At 41.4% G+C, this 25,483-nt stretch overlaps 1 protein-coding gene and 1 long non-coding RNA gene across 7 annotated transcripts; one reads left to right on the top strand and one right to left on the bottom strand.

Moving 5' to 3' along the window:
* Positions 1-3,904: 3,904 nt before the first annotated feature.
* On the bottom strand, positions 3,905-17,437 carry Zranb2 (zinc finger RANBP2-type containing 2). Of its 6 annotated transcripts, none has more exons than XM_013350086.2 (10): positions 17,298-17,437; positions 15,351-15,512; positions 14,369-14,451; positions 11,787-11,863; positions 11,207-11,341; positions 10,346-10,515; positions 8,856-8,942; positions 7,054-7,212; positions 6,033-6,107; positions 3,905-5,588 (listed from the first exon to the last, which is right to left on the bottom strand). In XM_013350086.2, exons 1-9 carry the CDS (start codon positions 17,351-17,353, stop codon positions 6,074-6,076), a joined length of 963 nt encoding a protein of 320 aa, XP_013205540.1. In that variant the 5' UTR covers positions 17,354-17,437; the 3' UTR covers positions 3,905-5,588; positions 6,033-6,073. The 6 variants fall into 6 exon arrangements, with proteins under 6 accessions (XP_013205540.1, XP_013205539.1, XP_005372579.2 ...); XM_013350085.2 differs by having other exon boundaries at positions 8,856-9,005; XM_005372522.3 differs by lacking the exon at positions 6,033-6,107.
* Positions 17,438-17,705: 268 nt separating this feature from the next.
* On the top strand, positions 17,706-25,398 carry LOC101991561. Its single transcript, XR_001229149.2, has 3 exons — positions 17,706-17,795; positions 18,814-18,854; positions 24,845-25,398. It is a non-coding gene; the product is annotated as an uncharacterized LOC101991561 (long non-coding RNA).
* The last annotated feature ends 85 nt before the right edge of the window (positions 25,399-25,483 follow it).

Consider the following 25,483-nt stretch of genomic DNA (forward strand, 5'->3'; position numbering starts at 1 on the left):
TCCCATTTATTCAATGAGGTCCTTAATGTCTGTGCTGCTGGGGTTATACGTAGGAAGTGGTCTCCTGTGCCCATGTGTTGTAGAGTACTTCTCACACAAATTCTTATGGTAAGTATGGTCTGGACATGGCCTGCTACGGTATGTTGTCAGCTCTAAAGAATCTATAATCACTTGGGTTAAGTTTTTCTGGATGTCTATGGAGATTAACCTGATTACAGTAACTGTTGGGCAAAGACTCATCATAATTATGGATGGGACAATTTGCTAAGTCAGGAATTCTCAAGAAAGGGAACTAAGTAGCAGCAGGCCCTGTGGGTTTTTGTTCATTCTCTGTGCTACTAGCTGCTTTGAGATCGTGCTGCCCTGACTGGCTATATTGAATTCCATGAAGCTACTGTTAGGATATTCCTTAATAAGTACTTGGGATAGTGTATAGATCATTTTGCAGTGTTCTTCAGTGACTCAGGCCAGATCAGCTGGTGGTAGTTTTCACAAGTCTTCTGTCATTTTCGACTTAATGACATCAAAAAGAAATCTGTATTTACCTTACCTTGTTGTAGCTAGCTTTTGCTTTATGTTCTGAAGGTAAAGATGTGTACCATAATTCACTGATCTTTTGTTATTCACAACTTCCAAATACACTTCAGAAGCTAACTCACTTTTTTCTTCAGATTTTTCTTCCCTCTTAGAACCCATTTCCATACACTTTAGCAAACAGGCACAACTTTTCATTAACTGGGGTGTTTGCATCATCACTACCAATACTGTTTGGCTTTACCCATAATACGTTTCTCTGCAGTACTTCTTTTCAGAGTATGCAGGATTACCTTTCTCATCCACAGGTTCATTACCTTTTGATTCCATTTCGAGGCCAATTTGGGGCTCAGTGTAAATTAGCTTACATTCAAGATGAGCTGGATCACAGTACCATACAGCCAAAGTACAAAGCTTGCAAAAACATATTTCAGCTTCTCCCTTCCTCAATGGCATGCTGCATACTTTAGTAGTACATATGAGATCCACCACAGATTATGCTTGCTAAACATTAGGTATATTCATATTGTCTTATGCCATGAAAACTCAATGACAAAAGAGATTTTTTCATAGGCTTTTTCAGAGACCTAGTGGTGAATTTTTAGCTCTTTAATAGTACATTAGTACCACATCTATACTGTATTTTAAGTTGCACACTTGGCTTGCCTTGCATCTGCTCAGCTATTATCCTCTTTAAAGACCATCTTTCTCTATTGCTGGCTTCATTACACTTTTATTATTCCATTAGCGACACTGGGTTTTATCTATTACTAATTTGTCCAGTAGCTTGGGAGCACTTTTCCTGGTATCTTTCATTGTCTTACAAAGTCACATATAGCAACTACTGTATTTGCAGGCAGCAGGGTCCAAACTCCTGATAACACACACATCAGGCAAGGCTTCTTTGAAGCAGTCTCCTAACTCCACTGCTATAGGTCCCACTCACACCATTTGACAGTTCTTCCACCTACTTTCCTTTCCATTGGAAAGCGAGACACATCAATGGACACATAGGCCAACCTGAAAGAACTCTCAATGACCAAATATAAAACAAGTGACAAGTGTAGGCACTTGAAGAGATGAGCACATGGAAAGTCTGAATAACACCTCCAACAAGAGGTACATTTTGCTATTTCTTTACTGGTTAAGTACACTTATTTAAGAATGCTAAGGAAAAGGATCAAAATGCCCTAACTAAATGCCAAGGTTAACATTCCCAGGGAATGTAGGCTTCATAGATCAGAAGGGAATGCCTTCCCTCTGGTGTTCTTTTAAACCTAAAGCCCTAGTCCATAGGGAGAAAAACAAGCCTAACCCAGTGGGAGTAGGAAATAGTTATATGTGGTGGTTTCAATAAAAATGGCCCCCAGATTTACAGGGAATGGAATTATTGGAGCCATAACCTTGTTGGAATTGTCATCAGGAGCATGAGTTTTGAGATTTCAGCCACTCAAGTCAGGCCTAGTGTCTGTTACCTAAGGATTCATTCATATGTAGAACTCTTGGCTTCTCCAGCACCATATCTGCCCCCATGCTGCCATGCTCCCTAACACGATGACAATGGATTAAACCTCTTAATTATAAGATAGCCCCAACTAAATGTTTTCATTTTTAAGAGTTGTAGCCATGGTGTTTCTTCACAGCACTAGAAATCCTAAGACTGTATGACCTGGGCAGAATCCCTCAAACTGTCATCAACGACAAACTACCAGCTAGAGAATAAGAAGGCCATATAATTGCAATTGTGAAGTTGAGGCAGGAGCACATGGAGCCTGTCTGGTCACATAGCAACTGTCTTCAAAAAACAAAGCCAGGATTTCATGGTAGCCCAGGGTGCACTGGCTTGTTTTTGTCAACTTAATATAGTGTCACCTGGTAAGAGGTCACCTCAATTGAAGAACTGCCAGATCTGTATTGCCTATGGTCATGTCTATGAGAGACAACTTCAGTTGATGACTGATGTGAAGGGCCCAGATCACTAGAGATGGCACTATCTCTGAGCAAGCAGACCTAGGGTATGTAAGAGCTAGCCGAGCACAGGGCCAGTGAGTAGACCGTTAGCAAGCAATTCTGCCTTCGGGTTACTGCCCTCCCTCCAAAGTTGCTTTTGTTCAGAATGTTTTATCACAGCAACTGAGACTAAACTAAAATTGGGAGCCATTTTTCTTCAGCAAGGTAGTTGTTGGTAGGCTGAACCATGCTCATGCAACAGTGACTGGACTGTGGGTTATTTTTAAGAGAAGGCATGAAGGTGGGAGGGGGATCAGGTTAGTAGGGTTCCAGGGACTCGTGGGTGGATGTGGTCAAAATCCTTGCATATATGTATGAAAACTGCTGAATAAAAAATATTAAAAAAAAATAAAAGAAAAAGCAAACAAAAGATATAACTCACTTATTTCTTAGTCCTAACAAACATGGACCCACAGTATCAGGAAGTATTGGAAATGGAAAAGTAGCTTATGTATATAATCTTTCCAACTTTTCTATGAACGCAGTTATCCCAAAAATGCCTACTTACTTAAAGCTTCTTTACCAAGTTATTATCCTAAAAATATGTGAAGTTGGTTTACTAATTGTAGATGTTAATTTGTTTTTTATAAGAAATAATACTGAAATTTGCCATTAGACTTGGCTCTTCTGGTTCCCGCAACAAATTTTTAATTGCATTGTGTTTTAATCTTACACGACTGCTGTAGTCTGGCTGTTGAGACGGCTCAATGGGTAAACGTACTGGTCATCCAACAATCTGGGACTGATGACCTGGAACAACCATGAAAGTGCAGAGAATGGACTCCAAAGTTGATCTCTGGCTTCCACTTCCATACTGTGGCAGAATGTGTACCCCAGTGCCTCAGACACATCGATAACAGAAACAATAAAAATTTGCTATTTTCCAAAAAAAATATAACACCAGGTCAATAAAACCATGATGGCATTCTTATTTTAAAACATTTAACACCTGGGTCAAAACAAAAAACCAACAAAATTTAGGAAGCAGAGCCCTCCTTATCCTCTACCAGACTCTAATAGTGGTCCTGAACACCAGGCCACCAGGAGAAACAGACTGGCAGCAAGCGCCCAATCATCTTCCCACCTGTGAATAGATGGCCTTGTGCTGACAGCTTGTTCTGAACTACACTGTTGAATGGTAATTCTAGGACACTGATATTCTCTAACTGACCCCAGAAAGAGAAGCCTACAGTGTCCTGGTACTAAGCAAACACAGATACAGATTCTGAGTAACATCCCTAAGCTGTTACCATGTTTGTTATGTATGAAAGCAAGGATGATAAACTGATCAGAAAAAAAGCATAAACAATTAACAAAAGAAAAACCACTATGATCTTAGAAGTGAACATTCAACCAGAGCTTAAAATTTTCTAGTTTATTTCTAATAACCAACACTTGATGCTTGACTCACAGATTTTATTTACATTTGTCTACAGTGTCATTTCCTTATGAAATGAACTAGTACAGCTCAATTAAACCAAATCAAATCATAATAATCTGAACTGTTTGTAAACTCCTATTAGCTAAATTTATAATCTTGTATTTGCCTAGTACAGCCCAAGTGTTAAATACAGAAAGCACAAGAACAAACGAAGGCTAACACGTCGGATCTAGAAGATCTGGGCAACTGAGAAAGTCGACTTTTGAGAAGTCTGAGGCACAATTACAAGAGAGTAAGAGCTCGTGTGCAACCTACAGTAAATGCAGCAAGGAAAATAAGACAAAAAACACAGGAAAGCTTGTAAAAATATTACGAAAATATTTCTACATACGATATTGTTTTTATCTTTAGATCAATTGAGGTGAAAAACACTCACTTTAAAATAAAAACATTTTGTTTGATCTGTCTCTAAACATCTTAGAATGCTTTACTTATTTAAACTGCAGCAGACAATACTAAGAAGGGAGAAACAGGAACCACAATTCCTGTAACAAGGAGCTCCAGCACAACTGCTGGTCCCTTGTATACTTACCTTGTTTTGCTGCGGGAGAGATTGTTAGGAGAAACCTTTCAATTTTTAAACCAGAGAACAAAATGGATCTCAAGTGACCAGATTTTAATTTTAGAAATAAAACTCTGAAAGCATTTTAAGCCATATGTTTTTTTCAGGTGAGAAAAAAAAAAAACTTCCCTTAAATCATGCAGAAAAATAAGGATTCTGTTACTTAGATATCTACAGTGTTGGAAAAAATTCAGACATTTCAAGGCAAATCACTTAAATTTGCGTCTCTGTCAGCCTGTTACTGAGAAATAGGCTTCAAAAGCTTTCTTCAATTTGCTCATTAACTATGATTTGGCCTTTTTTAAACCTTTATCAATCAAGCACAATGTTTGTTAACTAGATTTTAAAAACATCCCTATTTCCTAAATTTTTATTTCGGAGACATTTTGAATCAGGATGGCTAACCTACTCCTCTGCGAGTGCTAGTATCTATCCTCTTGGTTAGAAGTGGTGTAGAGCTGATGAGATAAGGACTCTAAGGCACCCTCAGCAGAGAGAACTCAAAGTTCCCGGTTGTCAGCTTTGTGATGTAGTTAATTTCTGGTAAGAAATTACTGGCACAAGTAAACAACATAACCAGGTTGACCACTCCTCCCATATGAACATGAATTGGTTATTCCAACAAGTTTATTAGCCTTGGCCACGTGTGTGGAGTCCAGGCAACCCTGTCTCAGTCAATAGGACATTTAGAAATGAAAAGGACAAAGAAACCAAGGACTCAGTTACAGCTGTCTTTAAACGAAGCGAATGGTTGTAATAATGAATAGAGAGCATTTGTCTGGGGAACAGTATGGCTTAAAATGCAATTTACTTCAATTTCACAAATAAACACAGTTGTACTGTTTTGAAAAGCAATAAAGGCATGCACCTCTACTAGCAAATGTAGTAGTACTTCTGACCAAATGAGACATCAATTTCCTAAAAAATATGCTTCATGCACTGTATTCAATGTTTTTAAAGATGTAAATTTTAATACATTATTTCTTTTTTGAACTTGAACGGGAACCAGAATGGGTTGATCCAGAAGACGACCTGTGGTGCCTGAAAGACACAAGAGAGCAGCACAATCTGTAAACAGCACTGAGCAGAGCAAACACCAGAAAAGAGCAGAGCAAACACTAGGTATCTCGATGCTGGCAGGAGTAATTAAACCTAGGATGGCTGATATACACTTTTGGATGTGAGCCCAGAATTAATGTGATTTTAACTCAAAACTCTCTACAAGTTAAGAATAAACACTCATTTCAAATATAGCCACCTCTCAATTATTCCAGGAACGAAGGGGAAGCCCTGAAAAAAGCCTGCAATCATATGGAAAGGCGTATAATAAAATCACACCAGGTTTCTATGCACACAGCAGGTTTCTGGTGTATGAGAAGGTACACTCAAAGCAGTAAGGTTTTGGAAGTCTAGATCACATAAGGTGACTGTAGAGTTAGCTAAGTGCTAGAGTCATGCAGCCAATATGAGTAAGTCAGTATCAACCTGGGCAAAGTGGTGGTGGTCCGCAGGGGCTGGCCCTGGGCTCAGGGTTGTTTAATGTTTTCACCAATCACCTGGCTTTATGGAATAGAGAACATGTGAATTAAGTTTAGATGACAACAATGGGGGTTTATATGTGGCTAAGATAAAAATTTGCAGAAGTGGTAAGAAGGCATCAGAATGAATTTCACTTAAGTACACAGTAATTTTCTTATAAAGAAACAATCAATGTACAGAAAGAAGACTGGGCATAATCTTGAAGTCCAGGTATCAAGGATATCTAACTCTTTGAGAGCAGGAATAACATTATCCCTACCCACTGACCCTGGACGTCACCAGACTCTATTGATCATTCTTTTCTTTCACAAGCTGAGAAGACATGGAAAATTTGCTAAGATTACAAATGCAGCTACAAATCATAAGATATTGAGAACCAAGAGAATATTAGTGAAACCGAGTAATCAACTCTGTTGCAGGCTGACTATGCGCATGACAAGTGTATTGTAGGTACAGGCACCCAGTGAAAGTCCTTTTCAAAAGAGAAAAATAGATCTGGACGGCAAGAAGAAAGAGGTGCTAACTACAAGAAGTAATTTCCAAGGGCATAAGAGTCACTTGCTATGGAAACACACTTATATGTATTTAAATGAGGATAGATTCCAATGATCTTGCGATTTAATCCCGATTAGGTCCCCTAGAATCCCTACCATTTTGAGTATTTAATTTAAAAAACAAACACATATAAGTTATTTCAACACAGTTTTTGGATTTCAATCTTTGAGAACACAAAAATAACCGAGAGTTGGCTATAATAATATATACATGGAAATAAAAATTCAAACAATAAAATGCTCAACAAATAGTCTGTCCCATAAGTTTTTCTAAAGTTAATAACAAGCTAAACAAAGTAATTTGATTTCTGAAGTTTAAAGAACAAAGAAGAAAGAAACCTAACCCTTGCTTAGAAAGTCCATCTACTCAATACACGTAAGAACACCCATTCTTATGCTACAGAAACCCAAACCTTTCGGGTGACCGTGATCTCGTTCGTCTTTTTTTGCGAACGGCGGGTGAAGAAGGTCTAGAGCGACTCCTCTTCCTGTCTCTCTCAGGAGATGATGAAGAACTCGAGTAAGATCTTTTTCTTGGGGAAGAAGAGCCCCTGTGGGACCTGGAGCTGGATCTTCATTGATTGAGAGACAAAGCAGACGTTTCATTAAGGGCAGAAGTGCAGACTGTCCAGTTCCCAAAAGCAAACAGGACTGTGACTATGAGAGCTTTTTAAGAAGGAATACTTACTACTTACTCAGCAGAAGACTTCTGGGTCAACCTTCAACATGTTCTATTTATGCACAACCATTTTATCTTTAAAAAAATTCTAAATATTTACCCCTTGTAATTAAAAAGCAGCTTACGGAATTATGACAATAATTTTATAATTGCTTATAGCTCTACAACTTAAAGTATATAATTAGTGAAATCAAGACATAACTTCAATTCTGCGACTTCATGGTCAGAAATTAGATCCTTCCATTTTGGGAAAAGCCACACTATGTAAAATCTACTGAGGACAATGAACTTAACTTCTTACAGGTAAGGTGCAGCAGAGAACCCAGGGACACAGCCCAGAAAGACAGAACACTATGTTGTAAGTAGTCAAAGAAAATGGCAGCTTTAAAACTTGGTTTGTGCTTAGATCTGTGCTATGAAACATGAAGTTGTGACATTCACGTTTTAGGTGGAAGTAGATGTAAAAATTTTTAAATGCAAATCTATCTTCATTTACATATTGTGGTTGAAGGAATTTAGCTCAAACTTCCCAAAAAATTCACCTTTGGGCTTAAAATAAAATGAGAAAGCCCAAAAGGAGAATTCTTTGGAAAGTTATAAGCAATTACAATGTTTGGGAAGGGTATGGAGGGACCCACCGAGACTCAAGGGTCTGAAGGAAGCCCGGACATGTCGACACATAGGAAAGCACCTTTGCTCTACTGTACTGGCTCAGTGAGGGCACGCACCACTCTCCTCCTCAGTGGGACTCAACGGTAGTTGCCCTCAAACGCTAGAATGGACTCAAGTAAGTGAACCTTTCTCCAGAAGAGCTGTTAGGAAACTTCAATGTGAATTCCCACAAGTGGGATTTTAGAGGCTTTCGTGTTAATGCTGCGTGCCTGCAGTAGACAACAATACAGTGACTTAACATAAAGGCAGCATATTTTGATGAAGTACAGAAAATGTTTTCAAGAAAGCAAAAAACTAGCGTTTCAATTGCTTCTTTACCAATCATTTCTTTTTGATATCTGAATAAACACAACTGAAATGTTTACAGCACGGCTTATATCACGTATGAGCTAACATCCTATTTGACTTAAGTTTCAAGAGGGATGATTGTTACACAGATAACTTATAACAGTCTTTAAAGTCAGGGAGACAGTAGAAACTGAGATAAAAATGGCAAAGCTGTTTCTGTAAACAGCTGCCTGTAAAAAAATCTATTCTGAAAACTGCATACTGGACTGGTCTTCCTTTTTCGTTTTGGCAATAATGCATCATTTGTATGTCAAATTTAATTAACGACTGCAAACATAATCTTACTACACTAGCTACCTGGTGGAGTAACTTGGCCTCACGTCCCCACATTATACATCTTGGCTATGGATGTCCTGGTACACACTGTGAGGTGAGACTGAGCCCAGGCAAGGGCACCAGCTTCCTAGTGCTAAAATACAACTGCAAATAGAAGCCGTGATGAGGGAAAGCAACAGAGCCTTTGGGAGCCTTAAGTACTTTCCTCTCTGCCTTACAGAGAGGGGCTACCTCATTCACCTTGATTTCGAACCACGGGATCTGGAATGTTCTCTGGAACCGGAGTGAGACCTTGACTGCGAGCTGGAAGAGCTTCTTGAACGGGACCTGGAACAACACGGAAGCATTTTTTTCCCTAGGACCACATTTTTGAGCTCTGTGATATGAACACTGAAAAAAAGACATATTAAAAGTGCATTTTTCAGATAAAAGATATCTATGCAAGATATTTTTCCAAGCAAAATACTCAAAACAAGGTTTCTTATAATAAAGATTAAGCTTAAAACAAAACACAGTGCTGACTTTCTGCACCAGATTAAATCTAAGGCTCCTAGACTGTAAGCAAATGAGCAGCACGGGTTCACAATGCTACAGTTCACACTGAAGTTCTCCAGTGCTCAGAGGCCAGAAACACTACTGCTGCAGCACAGCTCTGACGGCTACTCTTTACCTGTTGTCTTAGAGAATTAAAGATAACAAACCTAGCAGTGCTCTACATTAATTGCATTACTGGCAAGAGCGTAGCCCAGGAAATATAAGATTTATAGTCTGAAAACCACAGACATCTCTGACACCATCTTTAGTTTGTCCACACAAATGGGAACTGTCACACTTTTATCTCAAAATTATTGTTTTTTTTTTTTTTGTTTTTTCGAGACAGGGTTTCTCTGTGGCTTTGGAGCCTGTCCTGGAACTAGCTCTGTAGACCAGGCTGGTCTCGAACTCACAGAGATCCACCTGCCTCTGCCTCCCGAGTGCTGGGATTAAAGGCGTGCGCCACCACCGCCCCGCCAAAATTATTGTTTTAAGGAAAGGGAGGGATTTGAGTTGAGCCTAGGGCCCCATACATGCTAGATAAAGCTGTATCACTGATGTATATTCCCCAGCCTTCAAAATTACTCAAATAATATTGTTAGGCTGTATAGTACTAATTTAAGTAGTTGGTAACACATTTTATTCTTACATATGTTTAAAAATAATTAGCCATTAATTCTGAACTGTATAATACACTATTTTTTAATTACTAAATACATATTTACAACAACCTAACATCCTGCTTTAATTTCTGGTTACTTGAGAAGCATTAAGTACCCAATGGCTAGATTTCTTCCTTTATTCAGAAGAATACCAAAATAAATTATCAGAAATTTTGCAAGTGTCATTAATGGCCAGTTATCTCCAGCTAAACCTCTAACATACTGAAACAAATATCCACTTGATAATGTCTGAACATATGCTATCTACTTAAGTATATATCACTTACACAGTGCTTTTGAACTTAAGTTATTCTAGTCAAAGCCAAAAGGGTGACAGAGAACAAGCAACTTCTAAGATTTGAAATTTCTGAAAATACAGGGCAGTATCTGTAGGGTACAAAGATAAAGTCTAGCTAAGGTGACTTGACTGAAATATTTAAAATAAAAGGCGTATTTAAGTAAAATAAGGTTTATAAGTAGAAAGTTAGATACTGACATTTTGACTGGTGTTACCCTTGGCCTGCACCCGTTTACCTGGACCTGGACCTTGAACTTGAGGGGGAGGATGAGCGTGATGAAGATCTCGAGTGAGATGATCGAGACTTTGAGCGACTCCGCCTATTGGCTTTCTTTTTGTTACTGTCTTCTTCTTCACTGGCATCAAGATTATATTTTGAGAGATCAGCATCATCTTCATCCTCATCCTAATAAAATTTTAATACTATTTAGATATTTACATATTGATGATACCCACCAAAATAAATGAATCTTCATTATACAGGACATTATCAGATGGATCTGTTACCAAATGCTTCAATGTAAACTTGTTTTCCATCTGAGGGTTCACCTACTAATCTCATTTGATAGAACCGACTTGAGAACTGGGCAGACAGTCTAGGCAAGATCCTAGAAGCTACCCCACTGGCTCTCAGAACATATAACAAACTGTCAGCAATTTTTAATTTTGGCTTGAGTTCTTGGTCCACCACTACCAGCTTTAGTCTGGAACACCATTTTCTCATCTCTCTGCTACAATAACAATTTGCCTGGTTCTGTGCCACTAACACTTCAAGGTGCTAATCACATTGAAAAATAGGCACCCACTCTTCCATCAGCTTGGCTTAAAAGACTAAAAAAGATTTAATATATACTAAAGAGATAGATACGAACCATTTGTTTCTTAAAACACAAAACCCTTACATTCTAAGGTCTGGACTTAAGATAGCCGGACCATAAACTCATACTATGGCGCACTCCTTAACTCTTTACCTCAAGACACGCCCCCCCCACCCCCCACAGCAAGATAGTGCTGCAATGGTCCAGGTGTCACAAGAGGTACCCTGAGCTTCAGAACAGTTCCAGTAAGATAAAGGGGAATGAGGGCAGGGTCGTTACCTCATCCAGCTTATACTTAGACAGATCTTCATCCTCATCCTCTTCTTCTCCCTCTGATTCTTTATCTTCAACTTCCTTTAATATAGATGCAGGACCAACTGCCTTCCCCCTGTATTTTTTCTTTTTACGACCAAACTAGAGAAAAATAAAAAATATTTCTTTAGGCTGAAACACATGAAAATCATTTTATTTTCTAACACTATTTGTGTCCATCTGGAAAGACAGATACTGAAATTTGAGCCTGTAAGCCCTTGCACTTGCAGGTGGAGATGGAGGATCCCTTACTGGCCAGTTCTAGGTTCAATGAGAGAACCTGTCTCCAAAAACAAGGTAAAGATACCAATAGAGAAAGGCCTCCAGTGTCAATCTACAGCTTCTACAGATGCACAAATAAGGGCGCATACATGGCTACTACAATCTACAGCTTCTACAGATGCACAAGTAAGGGCGCATACATGGCTACAATGCACTCGTGCACACACACACACACAGCTCTTCTGAATTCCAGGTTATTCTATTCATTTTTTTTATCATTTCTCTAACATAAAATGTAGTTTGTATACATCTATTGAGAGCTTACCTCATCATACTCCCCATCAGATTCTTCTCTTTCTATATATTCAACATTTTCTCTTTCATTAAAACCACCTCCATATCCTTTAAAAAGAGGGCATAAATTGCTGTAACAACTCAAATAAGAAATTTGTATACTATTCCCAACTAATAGAAAATGAAAATCTAATCAATGGTAGTTCTTTATGTAAATAATAATTAGTAATCTTTTGCAAGTTAAAAATCCTGATAGAGAATAAGTCAGATCTACTTTAGTTGTAAAGCCACAGTAGAACTTATAGACCTTTTCAATGTAAACATTTCCTATGACAGGTCACTCATGAAAAATATATGCAGAATATCTGCTATGACAAAGTTTTAGACAGAGTTTCCTCTCCAGTATAACTCTTCTCATAAGAACCAGGATTAAACTCAGTATTTATCTGACAATGCAGACTTTGAAGGTAGGGTTAAGATGAACCATCCAACCAAGGGGCACATCCTGATGTGGGCAGCACTAATCACAAGATACAAAACTCTTCAAGAGACCAAGTCTTAGGGGGAAATCACAAACCCAGCTGAGATATAATGAACTGACAATTACACAACAATGTAAAATAAGTAGCTTTTATAGGAAGGTCAAAAATAACTCATCTGGAAAAAAGTTTGGGTATTACAGTTCATCTATTGTTACTTAAGACTTTGGCTTCAGAAGAAAACAAAGCCAAGAGAGAGGGCCCAAGGTAGATCTTTAAGGTGGAACACAGAATATAGCGGGAAACATAGAGCACTGAGAGGAAGGAGATAAAGTAGAACTTGCAGAAGGCAAAGCTGCCTCTGGAAGTTAAGACATAGAACCCCAGGAAAGAAGAAAAACCCACCGAGAATGTTATGTATTAAGTGTCTTAAATATTAAGAATTAAAAACAAACAAGCAAGCAAGCAAAGTGGGGAAAGAAAAGCTGGAAGGACTTGATTAAAAAAAAAAACCAAACTGATCTACCATTAGGCCCCTGATCCCCAGAAACCAAACAGAGGCATTGGTGTGAAATTAGTGAGAAAAGGCAAACAGGGGAACAGTTTTACCAACTTAAGAGCCTCTCATGCTGAGTATGAGCACTGTCTGTGACACAATCACATCTCAAGGAGATAACAGTTAACTGCTGGCAATGGCAAATAACACTCTGCCAGAGGTTCACCATCAATACACAGAAACAACAGTAGTCAACAATTGGCAAAAAACATCTACACAATGACGAGGCTTTGGGACCCGTTCCCCAAAGTCCAATAGCTGACGCAAGTATAAAGAGTTTATGATGTTCGCACAAAAGGTGCCACAGATTTGAGTCACAGGACACGGAGCTAACAAGCTGGTGCTGATCTGCAAGTTTTATTCTTACCGGCTAATTTCATAGTGGCAGAAGTTCCTACACTCACTATCCAAGGAAGAAAAATAACCAAGAGTCTTACTCAGCTGCAAACCCTGCTAGTCATAATGAGAGGCTTTTCCAGATATGCCCCGTGGTGCAATAGTAACACAATGTTATGGGGACCATGGTCTGATAGGACTCACAGTTCTCTCTAGCAGACAAGCAAAAAACCCCATGGCTCAGTAGGTCATAGGACCTGGGGGGAGCCTGGTACAATTACTCTGCTATATGGACAAGAGAACATGTGGAGGGCTTCCCTTTGAGCGGCACATACCACATACTTCCCCCTAAGGCTCAGTGATCACCAAAGGGGGATGGAAAGACTGTAAGTGCCAAAGGGAATGCAGCACACGGTAGCAGAACAGTTATTTGATGGACCCAGCTGCACAGCTGAACTATGGACTCACAGTGGCTGTGACTGTGGACACACTTTCACAAGATCAAGCCGCCCAAGTCCAGCATGGATTGGGGAGGGGCTGTTACTGCTGGCTGCTAGGAAACAAGGGCCCACTGGGCGTCACCCATATTCCAGGAGAACCATATACATACAGTCAGCACTAACGGTGCTCAGTGGTTTAAAAAGGAAAGAAAGAGCACATAAAGCTAAGGAGTTAGGAGATGAACTGGAGGTGAGGGAATGTCTGGCCTGTGAATTCCATCAAAACACAAAGGCACATGTGAAATTTGCAAACAAAACCCCAACAACAACAAAAAGAATTGACATCTTATGCTCTATAACTTGTAGTTTTAAAGTTTTTCTAGTAATTCAGAAATGTGACAAAGACTATGAATAACCTTTTAAGTTATACAGGATGCCTTTAAAGGTGTCCTTTACCTATCTGTCACACCAGGGCACATCTAAGCCAGGAGAGGGAGGCAGAAAAGCATTTCTGAGTACCCTACGATTCCAAATGCTAGGGCAGGCTGCCTAACACTATTTCATAAACCCAATGAATAAACCAGGTGTGGTGGTTCATGCTGGTAATAGTAGCACACAGGAGCGTGAGGCCAAAGCTATTCCTGGTTATACACTAAGTCTGAGCCCAGTAGTTTAAGGCTACATAAACAGAACACACACACAAAACAAACCAAAGAGAAGACAGATTCCTTTTTCTCCCGTGCTCTCTTGAGAAGGTAGTAACTTCCTTTAGAAATTGCAATTAGAATGTGGCTCTATTTACCTGTTCTTTCTTCTAGCTTAGCATACTTTGGAGTATTACACATGTTACACTCCGATCTTCTGGCCCAATTCACATTACTGCAACTACAATTGTTAAAAAAAAAAAATCACATCAGAAGGCTCCCAAACATTGAAGAAATATTATTCAAAAACTCTTTGGTGAAATAACTAGTACCAAGCAATGTTCATAAGAAGTAATGAAAATTAAAACACAACATTGTTCTAGAGAACATGGATTCCCAGAACAGCCTGAAGTATGTAGGCAGAGAACAAAATCTATTCAATATAAATAATAGTTCGAGAGTGACATAACTAGAGATTCGGCTACCTAGGGGGAAAAACACTTTAATTAAAGATCCCATTATTTATCATCTCTGAATCCACCTTTCAAATATGGCTACCGTTCTTATTCCCCTCTAAGGACCCCTTTGCAGTACACTAAATCCACTGACTTACATTTGTTGCTCAACAATTTACTTGCATAGATTTAAGGTCTATCTATAGGACCAGCGCTTTATCTAAGATGCTTTTCTGGTCTGGTGCTTTTTCATATATGAAGGATTTACCTATATTCTATAAAATGTGGAGACTGGAAAAAAATCAATACAAAATGAAATCTAAATTTGAAAGACAAAAATATTAAGAAACTTAACAAGAAACATTTTTCATGGGAGGCAATTTATGTTTGTCAAGTGACTTTCATATTATAAAGAGGCAATTATCACTAACATGAGGTAGACTACTCGGTGCTGTCAATGTCCCCATCCCTTTGGTTATCAGCTCATAAACACTCCATCACAGCAACAATTGGTAATACCCCTGAAAGATAAACATTTCCTTTTCACTATACTTAGGATGAAGACCAATAAAGTTGTGGCTGAAAAGGATGCACTGTCTTGTCATGGAATTAGTAAGAGTTCACCGTATTAACGAGTGGTGATGGAAGTATCTTTACTGTGGTAACGGCAATCTGAAGCACATACGTTTTGCATTGCCAGTCATTTGCACTAAACAAGCCCCGGCTCTTCTCTGCCAGTGTCTTTCCTATTTCTGTGCCCCCAGCTTTCATCATCTTGGCCTCAGTTGTTTTCTCTCGACCACATCTGTTACAGCTTGTTCTCCTAGCGAAGTTCACATTTCCGCACCTGCAGATAAAATGAGAAGCACGTAAAGAAGCGATTCCTAAATATTAAAACTGTCTTCACTACACCCTGGAACACAGAACAAGCTTACCCCATCATGTTCATCAGCATCGTTTGAGAGAAACAAGGACTGGATAAAAATCTCAACCTTGTTTTTTTTTTTGTTTTTTTTTGTTTTTCGAGACAGGGTTTTTCTGTGGCTTTGGAGCCTGTCCTGGAACTAGCTCTGTACACCAGGCTGGTCTCGAACTCAGAGATCCGCCTGCCTCTGCCTTCCGAGTGCTGGGATTAAAGGCGTGTGCCACCAACGCCCGGCTCAACCTTGTATTTTCAACGACAGTAACCACTTCGGGATTTAAACCTTTCTAACTCCAGACTAGCACGTGTCATTAGCTACATTAAACTCCCCTGTTCCAAAGTGCCATCTGACCCTTCCTCAACAACTAAGGTACCAGAGATGGAAAAAGAACACCGAATCAACTCTCAGTTAAAGCTGTGATGAACTTTAGAAGCACAATCCTAGGGACAGACCCACCAGAAAACAACAGTACAGAGGGGCTCCGGAGAACTGATGAGGTAGGATGTGGGATGATAAGAGAAAACATAGGCTATGTTGACTAATACTATACATTAAACAGTAAAGAAATTTGAGTAGTATAGTGTTTATCAAACCTAAAACATATCAGAAACCATATCAAACCACAACCAATGAAGTCAAACCTTATATTAAACACTAAAGGTTTTACATTTTATATACTTACAAGACCTTACTGATTACCAGTTAATGCATGTTAGATGCTCCAAATAGCATTTAATGTTTAAATTAAGAAATACAAGGGACCACCCGATTTAAAAAAATGAATATGTCAATGGAAGTGTAACACTAAACTGAACGACACCATCCAACTTTTAGGTTGCTTTTCTGTTAAAAAAAAATACACAAGATCCAAGTAACCCTAAAAATATGTTCTGAAAAAAATGTTTCCCGGACTTATATATTCAGTAGAACATTTTGTTTCTGTCAATGAGTTTAGGTGCACAGAACTACGAACCAAGTGTCCTCCCGAAATATCTGGCCTGGGTTTTCAGTAAGAACACAGAGCGCACATTTTCTACAAGTCACGGAAGGCACCAAGTCAGAGGCTGGTGTCCTGATCTCTGAATGGTTCCAAAGTGTCACGCCGTTCCCTGCAATGTCCAAGAGGACCTCGGTTCTACTCTGCTAGACGGTTATCAATCAGGTGAATGTGAGCGTCGTCATTTCCTTGCTCTCCACTCACACTATGTTATTTCGGTGTTTAACTGTAAGCGAGCGGAGGGGTTTCAAGTTAGATGCTCGGCAGCGGAAAGAACTGGAAGGACACCCGGGCTTCCTCCAGCTTTGGCTCTGGCTAAGAGCACGAGCTGGTACATCCCGAAGATTTCCACCGCCACCAGCCGAGCACTCCGGCTTCACAGCCACGTACGCGCCCGGGCCTCTGCCTCCGGGAAGGAGGGTGCGGGAAAAAAAAAAAAAAGCCAAAGTCACTGGAAAGGCTCGGCAGGCCCGAGAGCAGCCCCGACTGCTCTCGGGCGGGGACGGAGGGCGCAAGGCAGAGGCCGAGCTCGGAGGAGGGCGACCGAGCACAGCGCGCCGAGCTCCGGGCGGGGGTCACGTGCGGCCCGTCCGCGACCCGCTCAAGGCCGGCGGCGACCGTCCCGTCGTCCCCCACCCCCACCCAGGCCGTAAGTCCCGCCGCCGCCCTCACGAGGGCCGCCCCCGGCCCCACGCCGCCCCGCCGCGCTCACTTCTTGTCCGGGCAGATCCAGTCCCCGTCACTGACTCGGAAATTCTTGGTCGACATCTTGGACGACAGCAGCACAGCCGCCCGCAGCGACGTCCCCGACCGGAGCCGCGGGGCCTCGCGCCGGGCTGCCCGCGCGCCGCCGGACCCGCCCTCCGCTGTTGGGGGGGGGGGGGGACGGGGTCAGACGACGAAGGCCACCCGGGCCGCGAGCCTGACGCCGCCGTGAAGAAACGACGCCCGAGACCCCGCCGCTCGGCCCGAGGCTCTGCCCCGAGGAGGCCTCGCCGCGTTCCTAATCAGGCGCTGAGGAGACAGCCCGGCCTGGTGGCTATCGCGGCGTCGCGGGCGCGGCGGAGTGTCCCGTAGACTTAAAAGGACCCCGGAGCGATGCGCTTCCGTTTCCGGGGTGGGGCTAGGGTCGCGGAGGCGGAAGTGACTCGGCGGGGCTCGGAAGCATGGGCTTTGGCGTTGCCTAGGGTTCACTGGGGCGAGCGATAAGGTGGGCGGTTCGAGTCTTTGGAGAAGATATTTTGAGTTTTGAACAGGGTGTGAGACTAGTCCAGGGCGCCCTGGGTTTCACTGTGTCTTCCAGGCCGGCCCCGAACCTCCCTCAATCTTCCGTAGGCCACGCCATGACACCAGGTGTTTCTCCTGTTAGGTCCAGCTGGCTTCGAAATCTGCGTAGCCAGGCTGCTTAGTATTTTACTAGAAAAGTCGTATTAATAAACGAAAGCAACTCTCTTCTTTGGGATGTTGTTTAAAAACTTAGCTTTTAAAATATGTAATCTGTAAGAGATATGCCTGGCACAGGCTTATCGAAAGGGAGCTATCCGAAGGTTTTTAGAAATAGGACATTGCCAGTAGTGGTAACGATTACCTGTGTCTTCTGATACCACCCCGCTACCCCTCTCCAGTCTTAACGCTGGCCCTTACTTTGAATTTATTCTCTCGCTTTTTAAAAGATTTAGTTCATGTACCGTATGGTTACTTTTTTTTAAAAAAGTGAGAAATAGGAGTAATTTGCTGTTAGAGAGGGTGGTTTATAGTTCGGCATGGTTTCTGAGTCTGCAGGTCGTTGCACGTAGCTTACCTTTGTTTCAGTTACACATACAGCTGCCACGTCTTTGTGACAGTTAACTCCCCAACCCCACCCACACCTTGTTGCTGTAATTAACCCTCATGTGAACATGAGCTTAAGAGCTAACCCCCAAGCCTATACGTTTTGCCACTGTAATCAGCACGCGTGAACATTCTTAATGCACGAATTCTGCCACTTACATGAGAAAGGTTTTCTAGCATGTAGCTTATGTCTAGGAGAAAACTGTTAAGCTACTTTTTGGTTTTAATGTCTAACACTTTTGATAATTGTAATATCTTGATCATCTCAGTTGAAAACTGTTATCTTTTTATTTTGACAGTTGTTCACATCTTCCCAGTTATTTTGTATTGTATAATCACTGATTTTTTTTCCTGATTTTTTTAATCCTGGGTAATGTGGAATTTTTATTTCCTTTTAGCAAGCAATCCTTGCGTTGGCATCACAGGCTCAGTCTTGCGTGTGAGTACTGGTTCTATATCAGTTGACTCCTCTGAGTATTGCTGTGCTTTAAAAAAAACCCATTTTTACATGTATGGGTGTTTCGTCTGCATGTATGTCTGTGTAACGCATGCATGCTGGGTGCCCTCAGGTCAGGAGTAGGCGTGAATCCCCTGGAACTGGAGTTACAGAAGGTTCTGAGCTCAGAGCCGTCAGTACTCTGAACCACTCACCGAGCTGTCTCTTCAGTCCGTGCTGTGCTGCTCTCTTGAGTCTGTCCTGTACCTAAGCACTTGGGTTGTTTGGGTACCTTAGCAGTACTTTTAGCTGTCGTTTCTTACATGAATCATTCCCATGTTGCTTTGATTTGTTCTGCACACACTCATATATGTGAGTGCATAACTTGAGTGTGAGTTCATACTAGATTTGGAGAACATGCTTTCCCATCTTTTTTTTTTTTTTTTTTTTTTAAGATTTTGCTCACATACTCTGTCTTGCAGTGTTATTTTTTATGGTTATTTTGTGAGAAATAAAAGGTTTCCCTTGAAGTTTTGGCAGCTTGTCATAGCTATAGCATTTGACCAGGGTCCTAACATAAGGTGAAGTGGTGAGGGAAAAGAGAAAGGTGTGGGATTTTTCTTTTCCTCCACACTTAAGACTACAGAGATTTTCTTTCCTTGCTTTTATACAGAAATATAATTTCTCCTATACTCTCACTCTTTGGATGGGAGGAGAGCTGTGAAACAGTTTAGTATTTCCTTACAAACTGGTAGCTCACAAATGTGTCTTTCCCCAGTTCTTATGGCTTGAAAAAGATTATTAATTAATTATTACAGATTATGCTGTTACTACAGACTTACTAGCTGCCAAGTCAGCTACAAGAGAGAAAAGGAAGCAACTGTCAACGAACCCATACCACTAAGTTCCAGCCCTCTCTGCTGCTATTTGCCCATTTTTATTTCCTTCTTGGTGCCCTCAGGTAAGGAAGGGCTTTGAGTATTTTATCCAGGTTTTCCTTGTGATCAATGGGAAAGAGAATTAACAGTGGACCTGCCCCATCCTCTGTTACAAATTAAACCATAATGAGGTGCTAGTACCCATCTATCAAAGTGAACAAAGGAAAGCTCAGGTAGTCCAGGGGTTAGGATGACTAGAGTTTCCATGGACTGCAGGTTGTGTGTTCCTTCACATGGTACCCAGGGTAGTAACAGTGAGATAGCATGAAGGTGGAGGACTTAATCTCTGCAGTGTACAGTGTCGCTAAGCTATTGTGTTCAGTCAGTTAGGTATAGTCAATGTGTTTTCAACTTACAATTGGTTTGTTATATAATATTTTCAATCTAGTGAACTTTATGCAACCTCAGAACAAGTCAAGTAGCATTTTTTTTCCCCTCTGGAAAATACTTGTCACACTACTAAAATCTGAACAAATGCATGCACCAAGACCCTGAAACTCCTCAGGGTGTTCCCTAAACCCTACAAATGTTTATACTGAAGATGCAAGTAACAGTGTTCATAACTTCATTATTCATGATGTTCCCAGTTGGAAGTTTTCTGCCTTTCTAATGGTAGCCAGAGTAAAGAAATAATCATACAGTTGTTTAGTGAACTACAACATGAAGCAGTAAGAGTGACATTGAAGCCACATTGAACACTGATTGTCACCCGAAATACAACATTGAACTGGTAAATCCAGACACAATGGAAAAGTCTATATCATTCCATTTATGTTAAGTTCAGTAACTTCAGAGTTAGTCTCCCACGGTGTTAACCATTGAGAACTGGAGATAAGGACTGGGGTAGTAAAATGGCATGCAGTTCCTGGAATACAGGAGGGATAGTGACTGGGGTAGTAAAATGGCATGAGTTACTGGAATACAGGAGGGAATGTAGCTGGTAAAGCTCTGGGAGAGTCAAATCAGCAGAAAAGTGGAGGCAGATTTTTCTGCCCCTCGTGCCAGCTCCCAGATCACAACATGAGACCTTGTTAATTATAAACGTTCACCCAATAGCTTAGGCTTGTAACTAACTAGCTCTTACAACGTAATTCATTTTTATCAATCTTTTTGTCTTGTGGCTTTATTACCTTACTCTGTCCTGCCCACGCTGCTTCCTTTTCATCTGGCTGGCGACTCCCCCCTTCGTCTTTCCAGTGTCCTGTGTGTCTGAAAATCCTGCCTAACTGTTGGCTGTTTAGTTTTCTATTAAACCAATGAGAACGACACATCTTCACAGTGTACAAAAAGATTACTCCACAACAGAAGAGTCCTTTACAGTGAGTCTGGGATAGAATAAGTACAATTGAAGTGTATGTCTGCCAGTAACCGCAGCAGGTGAGTTCAAAGACCATAGGGGGCTTTTCAGGGAGGGCCATTCCTAGAGTAGAGAGTGAATTTCTTTGTATTAACATGAAAGAAAAACCCAACTACCCATTCATTATTTTTATTCTAATTTTTTGATTAGTAATTTTGTCCCATCTCCTGGGTACACTTGACCTATCATGGTCAAACATTCAGAGTGAATTATCCATGCAAGTTACTCATACATGAAACTATACTTATTGATTGATAAATATTCATGCAGACAAGCAAATCTTGGTCCCTAAGAGGTTAATCAGGTATGGTGGACACATCTGAGATTGTGAACTTACATAATAAAAAAAAAAATCTGTCTTTATTTACTCTGTTAGGGCTCTCTCTACTTGCCAAGAACCAACATCAGAATATATGCTTTAACCCCTGCCCCCAAAGCCAAACCAAAACAGACAAAAGAGCTGGGGAGGTGTGTTGTAAAAGGTAGTCTCGTGGAATGTTGAGGCAGAAGTATCACTCAGGTCTGAAAAGGGCTAAGAGAAGCTCCTGTGTTTCAATAGCACATTCATCTAAGACAACTGTTTCCGTCCTTAGTTTACAGGATTCTCAGGCTGCACTGCGATCCTTAGACCTGAGCAAGCAGGCTTTTAGCTTGTCCTGACCCCATGTGCACTTTGGAAAACCTTCCTTGTAGAGATCCCGATCTCCTGTGTCTTGGGCCACACTAAACTTGGTCCTGTGTGGCTCCTATGTGATAGGAATCCTGGTGTCTTTCATTACCCATGGTGGTAGTGATGGGGCACTTAGGTTGTGAGGGTCTCCGGATGTCCTGTGTGGCTCCTATGTGATAGGAACCCTGGTGTCTTTCATTACCCATGGTGGTAGTGATGGGGCACTTAGGTTGTGAGGGTCTCCGGATGCTCTCTTGTGTACGGTTCCAGCAGAAGGTCCCTAAGCCCTGGGGCTGGCTTCTGTGAGGTGAACTAGCGACCCATGGCCATGGCAGGCCCTGGAGGGAGGCTTGATTAAAATTCTCACTGACCAGGGCAGAAGTTTTTTTTTTTTATTTGATGGATCATGCAAGTTTGGACCACTGAAATGGTGCTGATTGACTGATTGATAAGTGATATATTAAGAGGAGTGTATAGTGGGCAGGCCACAATACACTTTCTTTTTTTTTTTTTTTTTTTGGTGTTTCGAGACAGGGTTTCTCTGTGGTTTTGGAGCCTGTCCTGGAACTAGCTCTTGTAGACCAGGCTGGTCTCGAACTCACAGAGATCCACCTGCCTCTGCCTCCCAAGTGCTGGGATTAAAGGCGTGCGCCACTACCGCCCGACCACAATACACTTTCTGTGAAACACGATTAATAAAAACTCAGAGGGCTGGGCGGTGGTGGTGCACGCCTTTAATCCCAGCACTCGGGAGGCAGAGGCAGGCGGATCTCTGTGAGTTCGAGACCAGCCTGGTCTACAGAGCTAGTTCCAGGACAGGCTCCAAAGCCACAGAGAAACCCTGTCTCGAAAAACCAAAAAAATAAATAAATAAATAAATAAAAACTCAGAGGCTGATATCGGGCTTCAACCTGAAGATCCAAAAAGCAAAACATCCAGCCACTGGCTCTTACTTCAACCTTAGTCCGAAATGGTGATTCTGCCTCCAGTAATCTCAGAAGGAAACTGTGAGTGAAAGCTGTCTCCTCCCGTTTTACAGTCCTCTCTAGGTCTTAGATTAAAGGCGTGCACCACAGTTTCAATGGCAGACTAGTGTGGCTATTGGGATTAAAGGTGTGTGTCACATTGCCTGGTCTGTAAGGCTGACCAGTGGGGCTATTTTACTCTGATCCTCAGGCAAGCTTTATTTATTAAAATACAAATGATCTTTGGACCTGAAGTCACCTTTATGAGGTTGTGTGGACTCTCCTCTTTCCCCAAGGTAGTCATAGGTCCCTTTAATTTGCCCCTGCTGCCATTTTTTCTACATCCAGGGCTGCAAGTGGCATGCTGGGTAGCATTTTTTTTTTTAATGGTTTTTCTTGTCTCTTCCCAGGGCTTTTCCTGACTGTGGTAGTGCACAATCAGCTTGCCCCTTTCAGCTGTACCTTTTCTTGCTTTTAATTGACACAGTATCTCCCTGCTCTCCTAGGTGGTTGAAAGTCTTGTTCAAATGATGGGCATTGCTTACCTCAATAAGAAAGTGCTTCCTCACCTGCCTAGGGCCCCTCACCTTTCCTTACTGCTGGTAACTGTGGAGAGAGCCAAGCTCCCAGTTGGCATTGTAGTATTCAAATTCCAGGGTTGCCGTGAGGAAGGCCCAGAAGGGTCAGAAGACGATGTGGATGGAAGATGGACTGCCCTGTAAATGTAAATGCTAAACATTCTATAAAGACCAACAATTATGTTTTCTTTCATTTTATGGTGACACTTGTGTTTGTGGTCCTCTTCCACAAATTCCTTGACAGTGTTCTGGAGGCCATTGTAAAGTGGCTCACAGACTGCACAGTGGATGTTGTGGGTTATGTGTAGTGACTCAGTAGGCACCAAGCAGATGGCATCAGAGAACCCAAGAGGCAAAGCAGCCGTACTGTCTAACTAAGAGACTGTAAGAGGGTGTCACTGGATAACACTGTCACCATCTTCTCCTTGCAGTAAGAGCTGTGAGATTAACCAGGAATGGTATTTCCGACAAAAATATAAACAGGTTCCTTCTGGGAATGGGGAAAATTTTCATATGTACTGACTCAATAAATAGAATAGCCATGCAATGCGTTTTTCTTACCCCACACATTTATCAACGAGTTGGTACACCTCAGGTGGGCCCTGTAGCTTGTAATTACTTTTATAATCAAATTGTTGTTAGAGAGAGCTCCTCCCAACGTCTTGGATGTCCTTATAGTATTGCTGGGCAAGGCACTTCTGCTAAACAGTCTGCACTTCAGACCCCAGTGAGTATCTTCCCTGTAGCTATATTTCCAAAGGTTCTGCTTGCTCTGGTTGGTTTCTGTGTATACCTGTGACCCAGTTGGTTATGGTATTCAGGGCCACTATAGCCTCTAGGCAGTGCCATTTGGGAAAAACCACACAGGGAGAGGTAGCTTGGTCTTTGTGTTTGTGTGCTGAATAGCAACTTAACACAAAATTAGCTCAAAAATTTAATCTCAGTTTATGTGACTGAGAAGGTTGGGAGGGGCTTAGTTGGTTTTTCTGCTCAGTGTTTCACCATGCCGCTATCAAGCCGGCTGCAGCAGCTGTGCTGGCTGCAAAGTCATGGGTGAGCAGCTATCTCATGTGTTTGTGCACCACATTGGGCTCAAGGTGATGTGCTTATCTAATTATCCTTATCAATAAAAGACCAGGAGTCAGATATCAGGTAAGAACCCGAAAGATCAGAGAAGCAGTGGAGCAGCCCCCAGAGGCTTCCTACCTCTTCCATCCCTTCCTCTAAAAAGGGCCGAAATCTTCCCTAAGCCCTGCCTTAACTACTTCTTCAGGCCTCTAAAACCTCTGAAGTTAACCTTGGTCAGCTAGTGGTTAACTCTGCTCTCTGATTCAAAGCAAACTTTGTCAGAATGCAATCAAAACATCACACTACAGTGTAGATTTGTAGTTGCAATCCCAGCTGAAGCTTGGAGTCTTTTTCTGAGCTATTCTGGTTTTTGTTTTTGTAGAACTCTGAATACTGAGGTCATCGTTTTCTTTGCAGATTCTGGCCAGGGCTTTCTCGCAGCTCCTACAGACGGACCTCAGCCTTGCATCATGTGGCCCTCTGAAAGCATGGAGCTTATTGCTCCGAAGCCAACAGGAGAGCTTCTCCCAATTCTGCTACTACTGCTGTTACAGCTGCTTACAACAGCTATTATCGTTGCTAGAGTCTTATATTCAATGTGACATCATAGGTGAAATGATTATACTCTGTTTGCTGTATTACATAACCTAATAAAAAGGAGGGACATCCCGTTATACTAAGTGCGTCAGGAATCTTAAGAGCCATTTTTAGGTCTCACCAGCCATGGTTCTTGAATGGGTATCTGCTGTCAGCACATGAAATCCTTCTTAAACAGGTTGTCTGCTTTTTTTTTTTTTTGACATTCTTTTGGGAACAGCCACTAATTTATTAGTGTACTTAGAAATTATGAATTTCCAATGTGAATCTACATCGACACTCATGTCTCACAGACTTCAAAGGGACATCTCTGAGCATGTTTTGTGACACAGAGTTTTCCTTACAATTTAAAATAAATGTACTCTAAGAAATGATTAAACAGTGTGTATTTAATGTAGTTTATAACTGACATTTCAGAAAGTCAGTGGTAGGAGACTGGAGTGCACACACTTGCACACA

Source organism: Microtus ochrogaster, chromosome 21, assembly GCF_000317375.1.
Source record: "Microtus ochrogaster isolate Prairie Vole_2 chromosome 21, MicOch1.0, whole genome shotgun sequence".
Lineage (NCBI taxonomy): Eukaryota > Metazoa > Chordata > Mammalia > Rodentia > Cricetidae > Microtus > Microtus ochrogaster.